At 41.2% G+C, this 23,333-nt stretch overlaps 1 protein-coding gene across 1 annotated transcript in view; it reads left to right on the plus strand.

Moving 5' to 3' along the window:
- The first annotated feature begins 212 nt into the window (after positions 1-212).
- The window catches only part of phkg2 (phosphorylase kinase, gamma 2 (testis)), a 28,448-nt gene continuing 5,327 nt past the window's right edge, over positions 213-23,333 (plus strand). The window contains exons 1-7 of the mRNA XM_036534996.1: positions 213-585; positions 1,884-1,987; positions 13,456-13,631; positions 21,289-21,343; positions 21,519-21,584; positions 21,960-22,123; positions 22,906-22,996. Of these exons, the coding sequence (XP_036390889.1) occupies positions 499-585; positions 1,884-1,987; positions 13,456-13,631; positions 21,289-21,343; positions 21,519-21,584; positions 21,960-22,123; positions 22,906-22,996 (743 nt within the window). The 5' untranslated portion in view covers positions 213-498. The remainder of the gene's footprint in view (positions 586-1,883; positions 1,988-13,455; positions 13,632-21,288; positions 21,344-21,518; positions 21,585-21,959; positions 22,124-22,905; positions 22,997-23,333) is intronic.

A 23,333-nucleotide genomic window follows, 5' to 3' on the forward strand; every position in this document is an offset into this window, starting at 1 on the left:
GCTAACTTACATAAATTATTACAGATATAATGGGAGGGTCGTTGCTAGTCAGGAACCAATGAAAATCATGATATGCAATTTAATGTACTACAACCAATCAGGAGCAACAATTTTCGGAGCCAATAAGGACACAGTTTGAAAAGTTCCTCACAGGGAAGTTCCGGTGGAGCTTTGCTTACAGCCAGTCTAAGTTCATTTAACGTACATTGGAAGTTAGCTGTCATTCTGCGGAAACTAGCGTTGGGGTGTTTCCTTCGAAGTTTCCCAATGATATTTCTAATGAGCAGGAAAGGCGATCAGCAAACGTTTGACAGACAGCGACCTGTTTAAACTTTTATGATAGTAAAACTTGATTAGCTCCCTAGCTAGCGGACTGTATGTCGATGATATGCACTTTGAAGTAATTTTACCAATATGTAGGTAGTAAGTCATTTGTTTTTAATTTAGGACACAGGCAACATTACAGACGCGCGTTACCGAAGAATATACCAGAATGGAATGAGCATTCGCTATCTAGAGAGTATTGCCGTTCTACTTGGAATACAGGCTTGGAATAGGCCCCGTCGTCAGAGACAGACTGTAAAGGTTGGTTGTGTGGGTTTGTGGAATTGTGCTTTTTAGTTTGATCTCCACAAAAGTGTTATAGTCACACGCAGTAATTGCTTATTCTGTATTAATAAATACTGACACTTGCGAAAACATGTTTTTTCAGCCCTGCGTACACTAAACTGTCTGGGTAGCGTACTTCCTCAAACAAACCGAAATTGCACAATTCTGAAACCAGACATATCTATTGTTTACTAAATTGATTGATATAACTTTTTCGTGTCAGTATTTTTCCCCCAATATGTATCTTTCGTGTAAGGTATAATGTGCACAATTTAGTATTAAAAACATTTTATTAATAACTGGGCTAGTCTAGTCTCTTACAGTATCATTAAACTACGAGCATTTTTTTGTGTGAAAATGTTTATTAGTTGCATAGATAACAGTAAATTATCTTTGGCCTATGTGGCCACCTTTCTCTGGTGATTCATGTAAAAATCAGTTATTTGATTCCGTCAGTTTGAATCAGTGCTTTGATTCCGTTAACAGTTTCCTTGTCAAGAGAATTACATTTATGAAATGTTGTCTCATTCTTTGAGAAAGTATATTTCTACTGTCACCAAGTTTGTCCACTAGATGGTGCTTCCTGGAGTTGGTCATTAGAAAGACGACATGAATTTAAATATAATTCTCTTGAAAAGATCATCACATCCTTTTAATTAAATCATTAAATCATTAAAACCAAAATGACTCCTGTTAGTTCAGTCCAGATTGACTTGCCTCTCAGGATGCATGTGGGACAGGTGGCAAACAAAATTTGAGGATGTTCCAAGTTTGTGTTCAGTTTTTCTCTTGCAGTTTGTGCATACTTCCAACACTTTATTGCTGTCATTGATAGTATAATCTACAATTGCGAATTAGATTTTTCTTGGTACGGACATGTCAAAAAAATTGTGCTCACTGATGCATCACTATTGTACCTCCAGTTTATTTTACTGCATATTCATTTTTACAATTAGCTATTTTGGAAACATTCATAATTAAATCTGTATGACCCAGCAAGTCTAAGGCCAATTCTAAGTCACTAATTGTCAAGTCAAAGTCTTTTTTTTTGCACTTTTTCATGTGGACAGAGAAACATGCAAAGTAAAATGTTATACACTTGGGAAGGCTAAAATGGTAAATATTGAAATTGTGTCAGAATGTAATGGTTTGGGCTGGAAACTTGGGACCTTGGCACTTGATACTCCACGGCACCCATAAAAAAAATAATAAAAATATGAGTCATTTTCTAACCAGTAGACATGCTTTAACTCATTTTTTTCTGCTGTTTTCAGGCATTCACAATGACTCGAGATCTGGTACTTGGAGAGGAACTTCCAGGTTGGGTGGGAGCAAAAGAGTTCTATCAGAAATATGATCCTAAAGAGGTTATTGGTAGGTGAGTAATCTAATGCAAAATGAGTGAATTTGTTACAGAAGCCTTGTGGGGATCATATAGAGGACCCTTTGGTAAACTTGTAAAGAAGGTTGTTTTTCTTCCTGTCAGTGTGTTAGACTTTGCTTGGCAAAACACACTTAACATTTCTATGTTGAACTATTTACTTGTGATCAGCAGTGTCCTGCCTTTGAAGTCTGTCCCATCATCAGCAGGAACACTTTGCACAGTCTCTGTATTGATTCCTTCATGTAGGTCAATGGGCAGTAGATTCTTGTAACTCAGTAAATGTTATCATAGTGATACAGCACACAAAGATACACTGGAAAATGCCTTGCAGTTGTCACAAATCTTCTGTGAGTAGCCTATTGATGCTTATAGAATCTGAATATGGGCATGTTTCACATACTCAGTCCTGGTCATTTTCTTAAGTGCCAAACTACTGAAGTTCTTAACAGTTCATATTTCAGGGTAGTTGTACACACCAGCAGCAATGTCACCAGACACCAGACCAGCTCAAGGACCTAAAGAAATAAATTATGTGCCTTTCAGGAAAAAATCCTCAGAACAAAGGAGAACATCATTTTATCTGGTCCCTTTCCTGCTTCCTTCTAAGGAGAGGCTGTAATGTTTTTAGTCCTCAGTAGCTGGCTGTAAAACTGGTGTTCTTCTCCAGAGAGTAACTATATCCAAGCAGACATGGTATTGCTGTTTCATCTGAAAACATTGAAAGAGCTTGTAGAGATTTCTGATTGTTTCAAAAGATTGATCTCCAGTGTTTGATTGTTAATGACCATAGTGCATTTAAATATGTCCATTCTATGATTCTGACATTCTGTCAGTTAGTGTAAGCTTATGGGATATTCATCAGAATATTGCCTCTTGTAGGGTCATCATGGCTAATCTGATAAAAAAAAAAAAAAAAATCAAAAAGGGACACCTGCCCAACAGCACTACTGAAGTCTGAAGTAGTCTAGCAATACTGAATGTGAGATCACTGGCATCTAAAATGTCTGGTAATAATGCTTCTACAAAACGTGCCCTACATTTTAGCAGCTAATGTTGAGGTTTTGCTCAATCGTTACTGTTCATTTTGCTTAATCCTTACTGTTCGTTAAATAGTCAAACTGATTTGAGGTCGTTGTCATTCTTTCGTCAACCTAGGTGTACCTTATATTTGCATTTGTAACATAGACTGTTATTGAAATGTGACCGGTAAGTTTCAAGTTTGTCAGGTTAAAATAAATTCTTTCCGGACACCGGACTGGCATGAAAAATCCTGAGATATATATATGTGTGCACATATACACATTGTGAAATAGCACAAGGCAGCTCAAGGCTAAAAGGTTGTCACAGAGTGTTTACAAATTCTCCCCCCTCCAAAAACTCCATAAAAGAGCCCCATATGGTTTCAAAACCAGCTTCTGGCTGGCACTGGGCAGATAGAACTACAGAGAATACTTAAAACTGTATAACGCACTTAAGACATTTGAATGTTTATAGACCGTAGTAATTGACAACAGAGTAATTATAAAATGTAATCCTAGAATGTCTGGTTCTTGGCACACAGTGATTAGTGGATGTTAATTGCAGGAATGGAAACATAAAGGCATAAAGGCAAGAGGGGAGCAGAGGGGGGAAGAGGGATGCATGTGTGTAATAAGGAAAAATCCCAGTAGATAAGCACTATGGCAGCATACTTAGGGGATGACAGGCAAAGGGCCAGCACAATCATGAGGGCACTCCTAAGGCAGTCAACACCAGACCACAGCCAGATCAGCTGAACACAGAGTAACCAGGCCATGATGTAGTGACAGCAATGACCACTTAGTCCACCAGAGACTGTACAATCAATGCCAGCACTGTGCCGTGTCCCTCAACTAAAAGATTTGAAATAAAGATAAGTTTTTTGCCTAGACTTAAAGGTGGAGAGAGAGTGTGCTTCCTGAACCAAGGTGGGTAAATTGTTCCAAAAAAGAGGGGCTCCATACAAAATGGTTCTACCACCTATAGTACTTTTACCCACTCTTGGAACAATGAGAAGTCCCACGCTTTGGGAACGTAGAGTTCATTTTGGAAAATATGGGTGAATAAGGTCCTTAAGATAGGGAGGGGCAAGCCCATTTACAGCTGTAAATGTAAGGAGAAGTATTTTGAAATTAGTGAGGTTTTTGATAGGTAGCCAGTGGAGAAAAGCTAAAACTGGGGTGATGTGCTCAAAGCGCTTTGTTCTGGTTAGAATACGAGCAGCTTTAGGGAGGCATATGCACATCCTGACGAGGGCATTACAGTAGTCCAATCTAGATGTAACAAAAGTGTGGATTAGCTTTTCAGCGTCGTGTGTTGATAGAATTTTTCTGATTTTGGCTATATTCCCCAAATGAAAGAAAGCAGTCCTGGAGGTGTTTTTTATATGTGTTTCAAAAGAGAGCTCAGGATCAATTGTGACACCAAGGTCTTTGATGGTTGCAGTTGAGGCCAGTGAGACACCATCAAGATTTAATGTAGTGTTGAGTTTGCTCCAGATAGACTTTGGGCCAGCAACCAATATTTCTGTTTTGTGTGAATTTAGAAGGAGGAAATTATGGGCCATCCATGTCTTTATGTCTTTGAGGCAGGCTTCCATGTTTGATATTTCCAAGGAGACATCAGATTTGGCCGATATGTATAACTGGGTATCATCTGAATAGCTGTGGAAATTAATGCCATGTTTACGAATGATATTTCCAAGAGGCAATACATTCCTCAATCATGTTTAACAATGGAGGTAACAATTTATCCTTAAAGATTTTATAAACGTCTGTGGGTATCTGGAAAAGGAGTTTTCCCGCCTTTCATATTGACAATGGCATCAAATAATTCTGAAATTTGGATTGGGGAATCAAGAACAGCTTTGGCTTCATCTCCTAGAGAAGGAATCTGTAGGAATCAGAGGTTTTCAGCCTTTTTGAGGCTAAGGCACATCAAAGGTCAAAGTTGAACGTCAAGGCACACCAACTTAAAGTTGTTATCGATTATGAAGCATGTCACACACATTATGATAGGCTATAATGTCATTAGCGAGATTTGACCCATATTGCACTACAGCAAACTGTCAAACAATTTTCTAACAGATAGTTAAATCAGACAGGCAATCGTATAATAAAAATGCATTGAAGTGCATCAGAGCAAGAACTGGTCCGACAGAGTGGGGCATCATGAACAGCAACATACTAAAATAAAATAAATAAAATGAAACATTATTCCATTAACCCTTTCGCACGTACAGTCACACCAGTGTGATTTGCCATTTAGTGTGTATGCTAAAACCGGTGAGATTAGAAGACTAGATTGGAAAAATTTTAGCTTTGAGGAAACAGCGATTTAATGTTTAAAAATATAGCAATGCTAACTGAAAACTATGAGAAGCTTAATAACGCTAATGAAAACATAACAAACCATGTAATGTAACACGTGAGCTACATAGCATAAAAATAAGTTACATGCGAAAGGGTTAATAGGGTTTTTGTATCATGGATAAATTATAGACCTACATAAATTCTCGTAATAATAGGCTCCGAAACAGAGACAACGCCTGACAAACAGTGCAGAAACAGAAGCGCAGAAGCACAGAAACGGCATACTAGCTCCAACAAATTTAAGATTTGAGATTTATATTTGTAAAATTTATATTTATCTATAATTTCTTTATTGTCATTTCTCAGTACTCACATACATTGAAATGAAATTTGTCCTCTGCATTTAACCCATTCTGTACACTCGTCGCCGGTACTGCTTACGAAGCCGCGGTACTTAAAAATGGTCTCGCGCCCCACTGGAAGCAGAGAGAAGCATGGCATCGCTGCAGCTCACATCCTCCCAGGGTGACAAACTTAGCTAGGGTTGGTCGAAACAATTAGACCCTCTGTTTGAGTCCCAAAGCACGAGCTCGGCGATCGCCAGCTACTTTCCCATTACCGTGACGTTCACTGCTGTGAGTGAGAGGGATGTCAGGTGCCCAAGCTGATGTGGTATATATTTCCACATTTTAACAGTGCAATTAAAAAGTATAAATATAGTACAAGAATGTGCTGACAAAATGTATTTTGCAATTCATCTTTATTGATTGCCTACATTTAGCAAAAAAAAAAAAAATGAATATCTGAATCCCAAAATTGAAAATTGAATACCTACCCAACAAACGAATATCTGAATAGTTTAATATTTGCGTCCAGCCCTAGAAATTTATGTTGTCATTGTTGGGACCAAGCGCATTTACTAGAGTTAAGTTCCAGAGTACTAGAGCTAAGACTTAGCAAGGAGTCATGGATAATAATGAATCTTCCTCCAGGGTCTAAAGTGGGTTTATGTTTGCAAAATGGTAAAGAGTTGTGTATAAGCAATGCAACTCCCCTTGCATGTGAGGAGAAAGAAGCTGAGAGCACCTGATCAGGCCATCTCCTCCTTAGGCGTATAATCTCACAAGAGAGCAGATGAGTCTCTTGAATAAGTACCAGTTTTGGTTGAAATTGTTTAAGTCTGGTCATTACTACTAAGACCCCTGATATTCCAAGAAATCATATTTAAGTCAGAAATCCTGGTCAGATTGTAGAGAAAAGTATCTTATCAACTCTGACGATGCAGCCTGTGCCTTGCCATTTGTGTGAGTCAGTACATTAAAACTCAGTAAACAAAACATTAACAAAACACCCAACAAGTCTCTGCACTTGATACCATTACAAAAACCCTGAACACTGTGATTAGAACTTTCACCATCCCCCCTCCCACTCAGAGTCCACAACATTGGTTAAGCTAGCTGATCCTTATGAAAGGAGCAGCAAAACGCATGAAAATTGAATAGCGTTAAGCAACAAAGGAAAAGCACCATGGGACTGTCGTCTGACAAATATATTGTAACATAACATCACTAACACCTCAGCTATAATACTATAATGGTAGCTTGGTGATTAATCAAAAATTGAGGGTTAACTGTCCAGAAACAAATTGAACACATTAGCCTGTTAGCTTGTATTAGGCTTACAATGACATACTGTCCACTGTGAATGTTACATGTTTATGATGCTAGTGTCGAAGGTAGCAGTGGATGGCCTGGCTACTTGATCTGTCCTGATGCAATCCTCAGATAAAGGCTTCCACTTCTGTGGGGGATTGGAAAAGGTGCTGGCCGTTGTTGTGCAAAACTGTCATCTTCAGTGGGTCGATCAGTCTGAACTCGATGCCCAGTTCCCGTAGATGACCTTTTATGCCATTGTATTGTTGCCTTTGCTTCTGTACTACTAAGTTTCTTGTCTCCTTAAAGTGGCTAATGTGTGAGGTAAGGGTCCATTCACTGTGGTGAGGGCATTCACTGTGGTGAGTATATGCCATGTGTATGGTGTGTGTGCAAGTGTTAGTGTCAGCAGTTCAGAAGCCTGATGGCTTGTGGGTAAAAACCGTCCCTGAACCTGCTGGTTCGGGTCTGGATGCTCCTGTACCACCTCCCAGATGGCAGGAGCGTGAAAAATCTATGGCTGGGGTCAGAGAGGATCCGCTGTGCTTTCCTCCCACAGCGCTGGCTGTAGATGTCCTGGATGGCTGGCAGTTCAGTCCTGGTGATGCATTGTGCTGATTTGACAACCCTCTGCAGAGCTTTGTGGTCAAGGGCGGTGCAGCTGCCGTACCAGGCTGTGATGCTGCCAGTCAGGATACTCTCGACGGTACACCTGTAGAAGTTTGTGAGTATCCTGGAATCCATGCTGAACCTCCTCAGCCGTCGGAGGAAGAAGAGCCGCTGCCTCGCTACCTTCACGACCACACCCGTGTGGTGTGACCAGCTCAGATCCTCGCTGATATTTATCCCCAGGAATCTGAAGCAGCCGACCCTCTTCATTGCTGTTCACTTGATGTGGATGGGGGCATGCCCCCCTCCCCACAGCCTCCTGTAGTCCACGATCAGCTCCTTGGTCTTGCTGACGTTGAGCAGGAGGTTGTTGTCCTGACACCATGATGTCAGGGCTCTCACCTCTGCTCTATAGGCAGACTTGTCTCCGTCTGTGAAGCAGCCGATGATGGTGGTGTAGTCAGCAAACTTTATCACAGTGTTGGAGCTGTGTGTGGCCGTGTGGTCATGGGTGAACAAGGAGAACAGCAGAGGGCTGAGCACACATCCCTGGAGGGCACCGGTGCTGAGTGTCAGTGTGGAGGAGGTGGCGTTGCAGATCCGCACCGCCTGTGGTCAGGAAGTCCAGGATACAGCTGCACAGGGAGGGACTGATGCACAGGTCTCGGAGCTTCATGACGAGTCTGGACGGCACCATGGTGTTAAAAGCTGAGCTGTAGTCGATGAACAGCATCCGCACGAAAGTGTTTTTCTGGTCCAGGTGGGAGAGGGCAGTGTGCAGTGCGAATGCTATCGCATCGTCTGTGGACTTGTTAGGCCTATAGGCAAACTGGAGTGGGTCCAGTGTGGTGGGCAGGGAGGATGTTATGTGGGTTTTGACTATTTGCTCAAGGCACTTGACCAGTAGGTGACAATGACAATGTAGGTGTGTGCTACTGGGTGGTAGTCATTTAGGCAGCTCATGTTTCGTTTCTTCAGGACTGGGATGATGGTGGTCTTCTTGAAACATGTGGGGACTACAGACTGGAGCAGGGAAAGGTTGAAGATGTCTGTGAAGACATCTGCCAGTTTGTAGGTACAGGCTTTGAGAGCACGGCCTGGAATATTGTCTGGTCCAGGAGCTTTGCGTGCATTTACCTTTTTGAAGGATGTACACACGTCTGCCCGAGATATTTGAAGAGGGCAGTTGTCCTGTTCTGGCAGAAACTCCGGCTTGGTGTGTTTCTCAAAGCAAGCGTAGAAGAGTTCAGCTCCTCTGGAAGAGAAGCAGGCACCTCCCCCCACGCTGCAGCGCTTTCCCTTGTAGTCTGTGATGGTTCTTAACCCACTCCACATGTGTTGGAGCCACTGTAACATGACTACACCATTTCCCTGTATTGTCCCTTGGCTGTTTTTATTGCCTTTCTGAGCTCATACCGGGCTTTCCTGTACTCGCCTGGGTCTCCGGAGTGGCAGGCTGTTGTCCGTGCTCTAGGCACCAAGCGGACCTCTCCGTTAACCCATGGCTTCTGGTTAGGATAAGTCCGTACAGTCACCCACGGTACAATGTCGTTGATACATTTGCTTATGTATCCCATTACATACTCGGTGTAATCGTTGATGTTGTTAGCAGCGATCTGGAAAATGTCCTGGTCTGTAGTGCGGAAGCAGTGATGCAGGGTGGCATCTGATTGGTCCATCGTGCGTTGTACTGTGCGCGTCAAAGGCTGCTCACGTTTCAGTCTCTGCCTACAGGCTGGCAGCAGCAGGACCGAGGTTTGATCTGATTTGCCGAAGACTGGGCGGGGGAGGGCTTTGTAAGCTTGCCCGTACAGAGTGTAAACATGGTCCAGGAGGTTTTCACCCCGCGTTGGAAAGAGTACATGCTGGTGGTATTTCAGCATTTTTGAACTTTCTTCAGGTTGGCTTTGTTAAAGTTGCCAGCCACGATGAAAGCAGCCTCCGGGTGTAGAGTTTCTCGCCGGTCAAAAACTGTACAGTTTGTCCAGCGCCCGTGTGGTGTTGGCATGTGGGGGGATATAAACAGCAGTGAAAAACACTGCTGTGATCTCTCTGAGCAGATAAAAAGGTCTGCATTTGATCATGAGGTATTCAAGATCAGGAGAGCACCCCGTCGATATTGTTTGTACATCCACACACCACCGGTTGTTGACCATGATACACACACCACCACCCTTGCCCTTACCCGATTCCATTGTTCTGTTCCGGCAATGAATGGAGAAGCCCTCAGGTAGAATGGCCGAGTCAGGGACCGAGGGACCCAGCCACGTCTCCGTGAAAACAAAGATGCTACAGTTCTTAATGTCCCAATGAAAGGCCAGTCTAGTTCTTAGCTCATCCAGCTTATTGTCCAGAGATTGAACATTCGCTAGGAGAACGCTAGGAAGCGGGGAGCGGTATTGTCTGCTCCCCAACCTGACCAGGAATCCCGGCTCTTTTCCCCCTTTTCCTCCGGCGGTGCTTCCGCCCAGGTAACCAAGGTGAGTCGAATCTGACCAAAGGAAAGTTCATCGGTGTGGTTCCAGATTGCAAATTTAATCTGATATCCACAAGAGTCTGTTGTACTTGATTAGCGTGTTACAGGTCACGAAAAAGCTAGAAAGCAACATTAAAAAAACAAGAAAAACGCAAAATTGAGGAGGACATTGAGTGACAGCAGCCATCCACGTCGGCGCCATCTTAGCCATCTTCCACTGGTAAGTCATGGAAAAATATGATATGGTGCCCCTGGAACATCACTTTTTTCTTTTGATGTACTGTTCTCATCACCCACACCTTATTTTGACAGTTGAGAAATTTCACAATAAGAGCCCGAAGTGGGCTCACTCAATGATGATTGGATTCAGAAATTTTTCAGGATCCAAAATTTCAGGCAGCCAGTATTGTAGAAATGCTACTGCGTCTCCATTCTTGGTCATCTTGGGTAGCTCAATCGGCCTCAAGTTGGAAGGCGGAAGTCTATTTTCCAGGTCATCCAACTTCGAGGTTGACATTAGCACTTTACTCTGGAGGTCAGATTCGCTGTTTGTGAGTGGTATAATATTGTCCTCCACTTTGCTAATGCAGGATTCAGCTGTTGACATCCTCTCAGAGAATGCGTTTATGGTTTCTTTTATTTCTAAATTTGACAAAGCTACCTCACTTAGTTGAGTGGAGAATTCGGTTCTCATGGCTTGGATGGCTGCAAGGATATCTGCCCTCTCAGTGTGGCTAGCCTCTTGCTCCTCGTCACCATCCTGAATTGACAGCTGGTCCATGCTATCACAGTCATTGTCATCTGAAAGTCCCATCTTTTTATTCTTATTTTTCATCTTATTTGGCATGGTGAGTTCTGCTTCTGGCTGGCACTGGGCAGATAGCATTAGAGAGTCTTAAAGTTGTACAATGTACTTTAAGACATTTGAGTTTGATAGACAGCAGTAATTAACGACATAGTAATTATAAAATCTGCCCTATAAAGATCACATTACAGATGGATCACATTACAGATGAAAAAACTCTGACATTTACATTGTTGTTATTTCTGTCTTTACCTTTCAAAAACCTGCAATTTCATAAGGGTGTGTAGACTTTTTATATCCACTGTATACCAGTAATTTTTCATCAAAGACCTGAGAACCTGAACCTTTTTGGAAATATGCAACAGGTCAACTTTAAAATGAAGTACATAAAAGCATCTAGAGGACAAAACTTTGCATGAAAGCTTTTCACATTACATTACATTACATTTATTTAGCAGACGCTCTTACCCAGAGTGACTTCCACCACAACAGAACATATGTATCCATTCAAGTTGAATGAGCAACAGTGTCAGACCAGGCTAACAACACTTGACCAGTGAATGTAAATGTAATACTATTAAAGCCCTAGCGTAAGTTAACCTGTGCAGCCTGATTAGACAAGGGAACCCAAGTATACTACCATTCATCAGTCACTAGATCACAGAACCTAAAACACATTGCAGTACTACACAGAAAATACCCAGCAAATACTACAAGCAGCATGTGTTAGGGGGCAGGGATTGAGTTGGAACAGAGATGCAGTCTGAAAAAGTGTGTCTTCAGTCTGTGTCGGAAGATGGCCAGTGATTCTGATGTCCTGACCCCCGTGGGGAATTCATTCCACCACTGAGGGAACGGCGCATTCAGGTATCATGTTTGAGAGGAGTGACCCTGTCTGGATGGACTTGAGTTACACCCTGGCTGCAGAGCGTAGCGGTCTTGGTGGAACAACACATGGTTTGAAAACCCACCATAGGTTGGAGGGGGATGTCCCATTCACTGTCCTGTATTTCAGCATCAAGGGTTTGAACTATGCAAGTGATAACAGGAAGCCCATGAAGTCAGGTGAGGAGGGGAATAGCTTGACTACATATAGAGAGATTGTAGAGAGGTCTTGAAATGGGGAGGACCTGGAAGGGATGAAGAGCATCTCAGCCTTAGCCAGATTACATTCATAAAGAGGCACATTAATAAAGAGTAGTTGATGTCAAATACATTTTTAACATTGTTTTTTTTTTGGTGTTTTTGGAAGCTTTGCATAGCTACTCTTTTGATTCTCTGTCCTGCTGATCAATATTTTTCTGTAGCATGTGCAGTCTCATTCTACACGTGATGGGCTGTGAGTTCATACAAAGAGTAGCAGCAGCATGCAGTGTTCCCTGGGCAAGTGTTGGTCTTCTGTTTTTTTTTCTTTCCTCTTTATATAGTCACCCTCCTTTGTTAACAGGATAGCTGGAGCTATTTCCTTAATGAGATCTATCTTCATGTGGTAATTTCAATACATTGTGCAGCATGTATTTAGAAGAATATTTTGTAAATGTATTTAGCAGGTCAGTATTAGCTATGTTAGTCTGCTAACTAGATGGTTGTACCTTTGGCAAGTACAAGACAGAATTAATTGATTTTAGTGCCTCAATCCACACTGATGAAGAAAACTCATTTAATTTTGCTATCTTGCTGGGTTTAATTTTCTAGCTAGCTGGCTAGCTAGTTACCTTACTTTCAAGCTAAGAAATAGCCTACATATACAGACTCCCCTTGAACATTATGCTTTTCCCATTGTGCAATCCTTATTAGATTTAAAATGGCAGCTATTGAATGAGGATTGTTGACGGACAACAGCAGTGAACTATTCAGTATATATCTGCCGTATTTGCTTTAAATTTTGATATTATTACAATTTGCTGAATGTATGCAATATACAATGGCTTTTTGCTTGAGCTGTACTATGCCTCACTTGCATGTTGCTTTGGATAAAAGCGTGTGCCAAATGAATAAATTTAAAAGTACAATACATCTTAGGGGTTAAAGTGGTCAGCTATTTTCTGTCATGATCTCTTATACAACTGTAGAATCATTTTTTGTTATGTGCTCAAAGAGAACATGCCATGTTCCTTGCTCTTTGGCTCATAGTGAGATGCTGTTTGCCAGTCGCAGCCTTGACATGATTATGTAACCCTGGCTTGAATTAAATTTAATTTAATTAAAGTTAATCTGGAATTTGTTATGCCCACTTGGGAAAATACACCCCAGGAGAAATGGATGGTGATAATAGTTGTATTCAATATTTTGCTAATTCTTGCTGTCATGTTTCAGTTATAACTGATGCTCTTGCTCAGTATTTCTCAACCCTCTCCTGGAGGGCCCCCTGCCCTGCATGTTTCAGATCTCTCCCTGCTCCAACACAGCTGATTCAAATGATCAGTTTGTTATTAAGCAGCTTCAGGAGTTCATAACGAGTTGATCATTTGAATCAGCTGTGTTGGAGCAGGGAGAGATCTAAAACATGCAGGACAAGGGGTCCTCCAGGGGAGGGTTGAGAAACACTGCTCTAGCTACATATTTACAGGATCACTTCTCTCTCTTCCTAGAGGTGTGAGCAGTGTGGTGCGCAGATGTATACGCAAAGAGACAGGGCAGGAGCTAGCAGTGAAGATAATTGAGATCACAGCAGAGAAGATGACAGCACAACAACTGGAGGAAGTGAAGAGCTCCACTCTGAAGGAAATCCATGTCCTTAATGTTGTGAGTGGACATCCCTCAATCAGTAAGTTAGGTGTTTTTTTCATGTGTTACCTTCTTTCTGTCTGCCTGTTGTCTGTTTTGTGAGGGAAACAGCTGCTCTGTTAATTTTGTGGCGTGAGGACATGGGCAGGAGGAGGTCAGGTGTCAGATAGCGCTAGTATTTACAGTGCAATTTACAGAGTGGTTAGAATATACAACTAGAGAATAAAACAGTAAAGAACTATTGTTTTTTTTCCAGGAAATTACAACAGACTGAATTAAAACAGTGAAAGAAAACTAAGCACGGGCAATCCAAACTTTGAGGACATAGTGTGCTCCTGAATACCCCACTGAAAATCGTATTTTGTAGAATTGACAATTTTTTCACCAAGACATAAAAGACCTGAACACAAGTGGTAAATCAGTTTTTACAAAAATGTTAGATTAGGATTAAGACTAATATTCCCAAAACATTAATATTTTATAGGTGTTTGTGTGTCAGGCATATTATATTGCACTTGAGTGTTGGGGCGGATACGCACTTGTCTTGACCCTGTGTTTGGTACTGGCATTTGTAATGTGTGTGATTGGAGGTTTCCTTATTTAAGGAAAGTAAACTTCTTGTTGCCAAGGATTTGTTAAGCAGCAAGCACAACCACATATGACTATGAATCACAGCCATGTACATTGGTGCAAAAAATTATCTCATGTGACTTTAGAGGCATGGGAAATGTCTGTGTGTGGGCATAGATTGAAGGGCTCTATAATAATGTTGCAATGTAATGCTACTTACTTACAGATAGTTGGCAGGCTTTGATGAACATTTGTGAAGCATTTGTCTGTAGTATATTTAGCTTGTTATTTAAATAGTAGCATAATTTGCTCCCTGTGTAAATATGTATTAATTACTAATTATTAACCCCTCTATTTGGTTATCTGTTCAACAGCAACAAACTTGCTTTGGTGGTTCTCAAAAATGTTTAGAGTGGTAGATCACTTAACTGGTCAAAAATGTTCCTACATCCTCCTTCTGACTCCTGAGAGATAGATAAATACACATACACTTTCTGACAAAGAAGCACCAACAAACTACACAAAATTATTTATGTTATCACACTAGGCTATTTACTTCAAAAACTGATACAGCAGCACAGTTGTCACTGCACTCACTGTGCAGACATGAGTAAGGGGAGTTTGGCTTCACACTGGAGAGCTTAAGTCTTGTATCATGGTTATCCAGTGTCACTGGCTGACCTGCCTGCATCATGCTGCTACAGCGGGCACAAGAAATGTGAACATGGCATGGACTCTCATTTTTTCCAAATGAGAGTGTAGATGGCTAGCTGGCTGGTTATCTGTTGTGAGTTGGCCAAGTTAGAAAAGTTAGGCAGTTGACAGGGAGCTGATTTCCTGGCATGTAGTTAGTTATTTTAATGCTCTGCGTGAATACTTGAACAGTTAAGTCAAAAGTATTCTTCTTCTTCGTATTCTTCTATTCCTACCTACGGTAGGTAGTCTAGATAGGTAGTCTACCTACCGTAGACTACCTTGAAGCCATTTGGATTTTAATGAATTAACTAAATATGAGGCAGAGACTAACATTTGCTGTCACTGAACCTGTACAAAGCTTTTCCAAATGATCTACATTTACATTTACATTTATTCATTTGGCAGACACTTTTATCCAAAGTGACTTACAAGTGAGGTACAACACAAGAGAAAAACCATACAGTTAACAATATTTCAGTGGTTGGCCAGGCAAGGTATAAACTAACAGGTAAAGCTAATGATTGTGTTAAACCATTAGAATACATTTTTATAGTGTAGTAGGAGACAGTTTGACATATGAGGAGTTCCTTTAGAGAGTAGTGTCAGGTGAGAGTGGAAGAGCTGTGTCTTCAGATGCAGGCCAAACTCTACTCATGCGTCAGGAAATGAGCCTCCTTGCTTCTTTAATGACATTTCCAAAACACATTGGAAGCAGATGAAGCAGACAAACAACATGAATAAGAGTAAAACTGTATAAGGAAAACATATGAAATGACCACAATTAGACTTAAACTAACCTAATCAGGTAAGTATAAATGAAATTTACATTTTGTTTCTTCTCTTAATGTATATAACAATAGCTTACTGATATCAAATGACACAGTAGTTAACGTATTGCTCATAGAAAACAATACGAATTAGCAACATGCTAACGAATAGTAAAAAAAAACAAAACTCTAACAACAATGAATTACGTCAAAATAGAATGTTAAACATACGAACAAAAATTAACTTACAACCATTGCTTTCTGAGGGCTACAGCAGGAGAATTAATTGTGATTAAAGTGGCAATTCACTCCCATTGCACCCTCATTTACAACTTAGGGTGTACTCACACTAGGCAATCCGTACTGTGCCAGAGCACATTTGACCTCCAAAGTCCAGTTCATTTGACTAGTGTGATCGCTCCGTAATGTGCCCGGGCACGGTACGCTGAACCCAGGCTTGAAGAGGTGGGCTCGGGCACGGTTCAGTTGTACTAGGGCACGGTACGCATCAGTGTGATCGCTAACCGTGCCCAAGCACGGAACTCGAACAAGACGTCAATGATGCGACTATCCCATTTAACAAATATATCCGTTACAGCAACAGTTAGCTGGATATCTGTTAGTTACACGCCCAGTCATAATTCCTTGAAACCATCATTTGATTAGCTAGCTGACTTCCTTAAATATAACAAGCTGGCTACCTCCAAAATTAGATTGGTTAGTTCTGTAGATCTATACCTAAAAATAACTCTCCCGCATTAGCTTGATTACTAGCAAGCGAAATAAAACTAACCATACTTTTCATGGCGATGTAAGCATTGCTGTTGTCATGGGCTTAGTCAGAGTATCACAAATGAAGCAGCCAACCTGTTTAAGTAGCTAGTCTTCAACAATCGTTCAGATAGCTAGTTCGCTAACAGGCTACCTATGTTTGTCAAATCTATCGCTAGATAGCTAACGTTAGCTCCCCAGCCAGTTAGCATCGATTATGCAACACAGCAATTTTCAGTTAATCGTGCTACACGTATAAGAAGGTTTCTCGCGGGCTACAATTCACGTCAATAAGGTGAGAACCAGACCCGTTATTAACCCAAATATTCTCAAATGAATTGAAAAGTGTACTATCCAAGCAGTAATAGAAGATGCTTGTTGCTGTAATGATTACTGGTTAACATTAGCTAACATTATTGTGATCAGGCTACTGTAATCTGACACAAAATATTGGCCTGTCCCTTAGCTTATTGACTGAAACGTCAGATGCCTCCTTAAAAATCTTCTTATACATGCAGCATGATTAAATGAAAATCGCTGTGTTGCATAATCAATAAATCTATAAGGCATGTGAGAGGGCCATGTGTCACTCGAAATAAGCCACAAAGTAAGTACAATCATGAACTCCATTGTGCTGTGCGAGAGCACTTTTCTTCAACACAAAATGTTGCATTGTGATGATGTAAGCGTGCTTGGGCCCAGAACGTTAAGCGCAATGTGAGCGCAGGCCAGCTGGGGAGTGGGGATGGGGGGACAATCGTGCTCAGGCACGGTACAAGGCAACCGTGCCTAGTGTGAGTACGCCCTTAAAAGAAGGAAGAAAAACTACTTCCTCTGTTTTCCTCGCTACAACTATAGATAATTCTAATATACACGTTTCTATATGTTATCACTTAGTGGTCGGCTGTGGTATTACATTTTCTACAAACAATTAAACAACAAAACATGCAGGGCAGAACAACCCTCCAGGCTCCTTGCAGACCTGGACGGAATTAGTGTTGTTGAGCCTAGCTGAACGGTGATGTCATGCTGGATCGACAGGCTGTCTGGGATGACTAGGAGCTGAGTCTTGGAAATGTTGAGTTGAAGTTGGCGCTCCTTCATCCAGGCTGAGGTGTCTGAGAGACACCGTGCTGAGACTGTGAGGTCATTGGGTTGGAACGAGAGGTAGAGCTGGGTGTCATCGGCATAGTAGTGGTAGGAGAAGCCATGCGTCTGAATGATCAAGCCCAGTGTGGTTGTATATAGTGAGAAGAGGAGGGGGCCAAGCACCGATCCCTGAGGTACCCCAGTGCTTAGCCGGTGGGACTTAAACTCCCCACCTCTCCAAGATACCTTGAAGGATCTGTCTGTGAAGTAGGGCTCTGCCGGTGGTGCCCAGTTCAGCAAGGGTGGACAGGAGGATCTGGTGGTTCACTGTGTCAAATGCGGTGGACAGGTCTAGCAGGATGAGGGCCGACAACCTGGAGGCAGCTCTCGCCACCCACAGGGTGTCAACAACAGACAGGAAGGCCGTTTTGGAAACCAGATTGATTGGTGTCCAACAGGTCATTCTGGGAGAGGAAGGCAGAAACCTGGGTGAAAATGACTCATTCGAGGGTTTTAGATAGGAACAGGAAGAGAGAGACGGGTCTGTAGTTTTCTGTTTAGGAGGGGCTAAGTGAAGGTTTTTTGAGCAGCGGGGTTACCCGAGCCTGCTTAATCGCGGTGGGGAAGGTGCCAGTGGTGAGTGATGTGTTGATGTGTGTGAGTGCAGGTAAGAGTTTGTGAAAGAGAGCCTGTAGGAGATGGGAGGGGATTGAGCCCAGGGGGCAGGTGGTGGGTCGGTTGGAGAGTAGCAGCTTCTCCAACGCTGAGACATCAGCCTCAGAGATAGGAGAAAATGTGGACAGTAGTGTGTTGCATGTGGATGGAGACTGGCTGTGAATGTGTGGAGTGGAACTGACTGCTGATGACATCCACCTTTCCAGTGAAAAATGTGGCAAAGTCATCAGCAGTCAGAGAGGTGGGGGCTGGCAGCGGCAGAGGGCAGAGGAGAGCGGTGAAAGTCGTGACAGTTTGCGGGTGTCTGAGGTACTGTTGATTTTGTCCTGGTAGTAAGCGGCAGTAGAGATGTGTGAGATGAGATGAGAGGAGAGGAGAGATTGATACTTGGTCAGATCAGCGGGGTCTCTGGATTTGTGCCATTTCCTCTCAGCTGCCCTGAGCCTGGTCTGATGGTCACGCAGATCCTCAGAAAGTGAGGGGTTGGAGGGTGTTGTGTGTGCAGACCTGGAGGAGAGAGGGCAGATGCTGCCAAGATGGTTTGGGTAAAGCAGAGTGTGTCAGTGGTATCTAGGCTGCAGACTGGCTAAGGCGACATCTGAGTGTTAATCAATCCATACTCATGAGTAAACCATGAGTATGGATTGATTAAGTGAGGGTACAGATTACTAAGGGAGTTTATATTTTTGACCATGTCCTCAAAGGGACTCTGTATTCAATTCAATTCAATTCAATTCATTTTTATTAGTATAGCGCTTTTTACAACACAAGTTGTCACAAAGCAGCTTTACATTGTTCCCAGTTCCCAGTATAGCCGTTAGCGGAATGTTAAAATGTTAAGGTAGCAGGTTAGCGTAGTGCACAAGAATGTTTGTCTTCATCTTTTATGAGCTAAACTGTAGTAGAAGGTTGGTATAAACCCCATTTTCCTACAGCTAGATAAAGTGCAAAGTGCAAATAAGTGTACTAAATTCTTTGATTCTAGAAGAAAGAAAACATTACACAATATACTGTAACTGCACTTAGAATGATCCACACCATCCACAGTTAAAAAAAGACTGGCAGTCATCCTTAATAGCTACCATGACACATTGCACCTACATAAAATTGTTACACAGTATTTCTGACAGTTGTGTATTACTTGAATTACATACTCACAACTCTTGACAGACAATGTTCAAAATGTATACTTCCTTACTGCAGAAGTGGCAGCCTTGTTGAATGAAGACTCACTCATAGAAAGAAGAGGGAGTCTTGTCTGAGGGAGTCCATCTAACCACTTGTTTAACTGTTTGTTATATCATGATACCATTACACTACATTAACCCAGGGAGATCCTTGGTATGTGTCCTTTAAAGAGAGAACAAACTTACATTAGACATGTAAGCAAGTATTGTGTTCCTTATTGTGTTTTCCATTGTGTTCCTTATTAACATACATGATGTGCAACTAAAACTTGCACCAACATAAAATCATTACTTTATCAGAGATATAATAACCACACCCTTCAGAGTCTGCCTCCCATGAATGAGAAGCAGGCTAGACACTTCTTGTTCCTCAGACACCTGTTTGCCATGCACCAGTTTGCCATGAACAAGCATCTCAGAAGATTTTTGCTATTTTGATTCATCTAGTTTTAAACCTAACTGAGGGGGTGGGCCTTAGAGCTGTACTTCCTACCTTACCATCTAACTGCCTTCTTCTGGTATTGGGTTCTTTGTGTGTTAACATTTCAAAAAATGACCTCTTGCAGTCTTCCTGCTCAACACCTAATAACATTGCTGGCAAAATTGCAGCTTCATTTCTGTGGCCATAAAACAGTTACATCAACAGGTTATGCACACTGTACATAATAATGCTCTGACATGTGGCATTCGAACATCCACTTCAGTGAACACACAGCTTCTCAGAAATGGTGCACTTTATTGTGCACACTGATCTAGCACGTTTAGAAGAAACATTAAACTTGAGTACTCTTTTTATTTTAGCTAACTATTTGAGTTTAAAAAAAGTTGTAAAAATGGAGCCTATCTTTATATGAAAGTAACAGAAGTGTCTACCTTGAAAGTAAGACATATTTGGCACCTAACCAAATTTGTTCTTCATCCATCACTTTTCAACAAGAGTAATAACAAGTGACATACACCATCAGAGGTGTACCTTAAATGAAATGTAACATGCAGGTTGTGCCCTCCCACAAATAGACACCAATGTATGTGAATGATACAAACAGAAAAAGGACAGAATATCAATGCCTATGTAAACAAGAAATTAAAAAAAAAGATAATCAGGCAGTTAAGTGTGTTCTATGAGGGAACACACTTAACTGTCTGTATGTGATTACAAAAGTAGGATTAACTGAATGTCATCTTCAGCGATATATTAGCTGTCTGGTTGAAATAACTTGTTCATCATACTGTGCAGCTAGCCAGGTGACCTCAGCTCTGCTTAAATTCATGACCTTTAAGGGGTCTTGCATATTAGTGGTTATTTGAATCAACATGGCAGCCAATCCCTGTGTTGAGGTTAGATCAGATAACACTGTACGATTATAGGCTGTCATGCAGCTGTGAGGGGTTTGAGGTTTTAGGTTAGCCCATGAAATTTAAATTTCGACCCCTCATTTCCCTGTCTATTTCCCTATAACTAAGCAACGTTTTGCATTAATCAGAGATCGGAAAATTGTTTTTAAAAGGCTCTATATTAACACACCTTGAACAGCTGAATCATGGAGTGTACACAGTTTATCGAGGGGAAAAAATCATGAAAACTAGATGGTTTTTTTTTTTTGTACTTTTTAGACAACACTATTTCAGGGTCCAAAGATGTTAGATGTTGATATTTTACTTTCTGGGGTAACTGTGGTGCCCAGTGCATTTAGATGTTATTTATTTCATCATGGTACAGAGCATAAGCAAGGAGTATCTGTTTGAATTTGAGTTTTTAAATTGAACAATGTTTGTAATAATCAGAAACACAACAGTGATGAGAACCTTAACTTAATCTTCAACTTAATATTATCACCAATGGCTTCACTGCAAAGAACTGAAATACTCTCTTTTTGTATATTTTTGCTTTTTTTGAGTGTCCATGTCTCTTGGTAATTTGTCTCTTTCTTGCTTTCTAAAGTTACCCTCATTGATTCCTATGAGTCAGCAACCTTCATATTCTTGGTGTTTGACCTGTAAGTATAACAGTGCATTCAGCTACACTATCAAATACACTTGGTATTGAATATACTGGAAAGAATTACATACATTCTATAATGAAATTCTGCATTTTAAATTTAAAGGTTCTGTGCTATGAATTGGGGTAAAACTAAAACTAATTTCTTCTCTCCCTTTCCTGATACTTTTCAGCATGAGAAGAGGAGAGCTGTTTGACTACTTAACAGAAAAAGTCACTCTTAGTGAGAAGGAAACTAGGTCAGTGTATGTTTGTTTGCCTAGCACTCCAGTCAAGTTCATTGGCTCAAAGTTACCTGTATAATGCACTTAATCCAAAAGCTCCATAAAGCAATTAATTGAAAATAAACAAAAACTGTTCCTGACAACTGCAGTACACTAACCTTGTTCCACCTCCATACATTAAAGTGTAATGCTACATCAACATTTGAATTACCCTTTTCTCCAATACTATACAATCTGTGTACTTAAATTTTAGTTTACAGCATTAATCAGGTCTCTAAAACACAGGGACAGAACATGACCATTTATTATTTACTTACATATTTTTATACTAATTTCAACAATATTATACAGCACCTTTACATCTCCCTCTGCACATCTTTCATATGTCAGGAGTATAATGCGAGCTCTTCTAGAAGCTGTTCAGTACCTCCACTCCCTGAACATAGTCCACCGGGATCTGAAGCCTGAAAACATCCTCTTGGATGACCAGGGGAACATTAAGCTGTCTGACTTCGGCTTCTCAGTCCAACTCCAGCCTGGTGAGAAACTGAGAGGTGAGAGACTGGGGAAGTAGGAGAGAGGATGACAAAAACAAATGATATTTGTTATTTAATAGCAAGAGCAAAGTTGTACAGAAGGAATTAATGATTTATATTCCTAGATGCTGAACGTTTTTCTTAAAGACACCCTGCTCTGTCTGAAATCATTAACTCACAATAGTGTTTCAGCTCATGGTGCTTATGTCACGCAGAGCCTTTCTCTTTACAGCCCTCTCTATAAAGCATCTGTAAACACACAATAGCTTTTTTATCAACAAAATTTAAGCACTACACAAACTATAACATCAGGGAGTTTTAGCATGTGTCACCATGTCAGGATGCAGTTATGATTATTGTACCAGTAATATACAGGGTCAGCCACTGCTGGACTACTACATGTTCCAGAAGTCTGTTTTAACAATACAGGACAGGCTTCCTTTAGTTTTCATGCCCCTAAATTCCGGAAAGTCAGGCGTGGTGCCAGGACAAGATACAGAGGGGTGCAATTGCACAAAAAGTTATAAATACTATGTAGACATTGGGATATAAGGAGACAACTGGGGTTGCACTGAGGTCTGTTTGAGAGTGTAGAGCACCCCTAAGCACCCCCTAAGCGCCCGGCCTGTGCCTAAGCCCTAAGCGGCCTAAGCCCACACGTCCAGTTTTTGTACAAATTGGAAAAAAAACAATCTTATTTTAATGGCAATTTTTATTATCTGGTAATTTTTCAGACCTATTGAATTTGGTTTAGGTTTAGATTTAGATGTTGTATACATTTTCTGTTCCCCTTTCACCAGAATTGTGTGGGACTCCAGGTTATCTAGCGCCAGAAATATTGAAGTGTTCCATGGATGAGACACACCCAGGATATGGACAGGAGGTTGACCTGTAAGTCTCCAAATAAAAAATTTAAATGTATTTTTTTTTTATTGTTTTCACTCCTTTGCTTCTTTCCTTAAAACGGAGGCTTTCACTCTCTTGCCTCCTTCATGTATCCGTATGGTATCTCTCTCTTTGTCTTTCCTCCTTTTAAATGGACAGCAGTGTGGCCTAGTTGTAAGGATCGTGGCTCGTAACTGAAAGGTTGCTGGTTTCATTCCGTGCGGGGGCAGTGCAGTTGTATCCTTGGGCAAGGTATCCAGAATTGCCTCAGTAAATATCCTGCTGTATACAGTAAATGGATGACATGTAAAATTGTAACCTGTGTTAGTTGCTCTGGATAAGA

This window comes from Megalops cyprinoides, chromosome 1 (genome assembly GCF_013368585.1).
Source record: "Megalops cyprinoides isolate fMegCyp1 chromosome 1, fMegCyp1.pri, whole genome shotgun sequence".
NCBI classification, from domain to species: Eukaryota; Metazoa; Chordata; class Actinopteri; order Elopiformes; family Megalopidae; genus Megalops; species Megalops cyprinoides.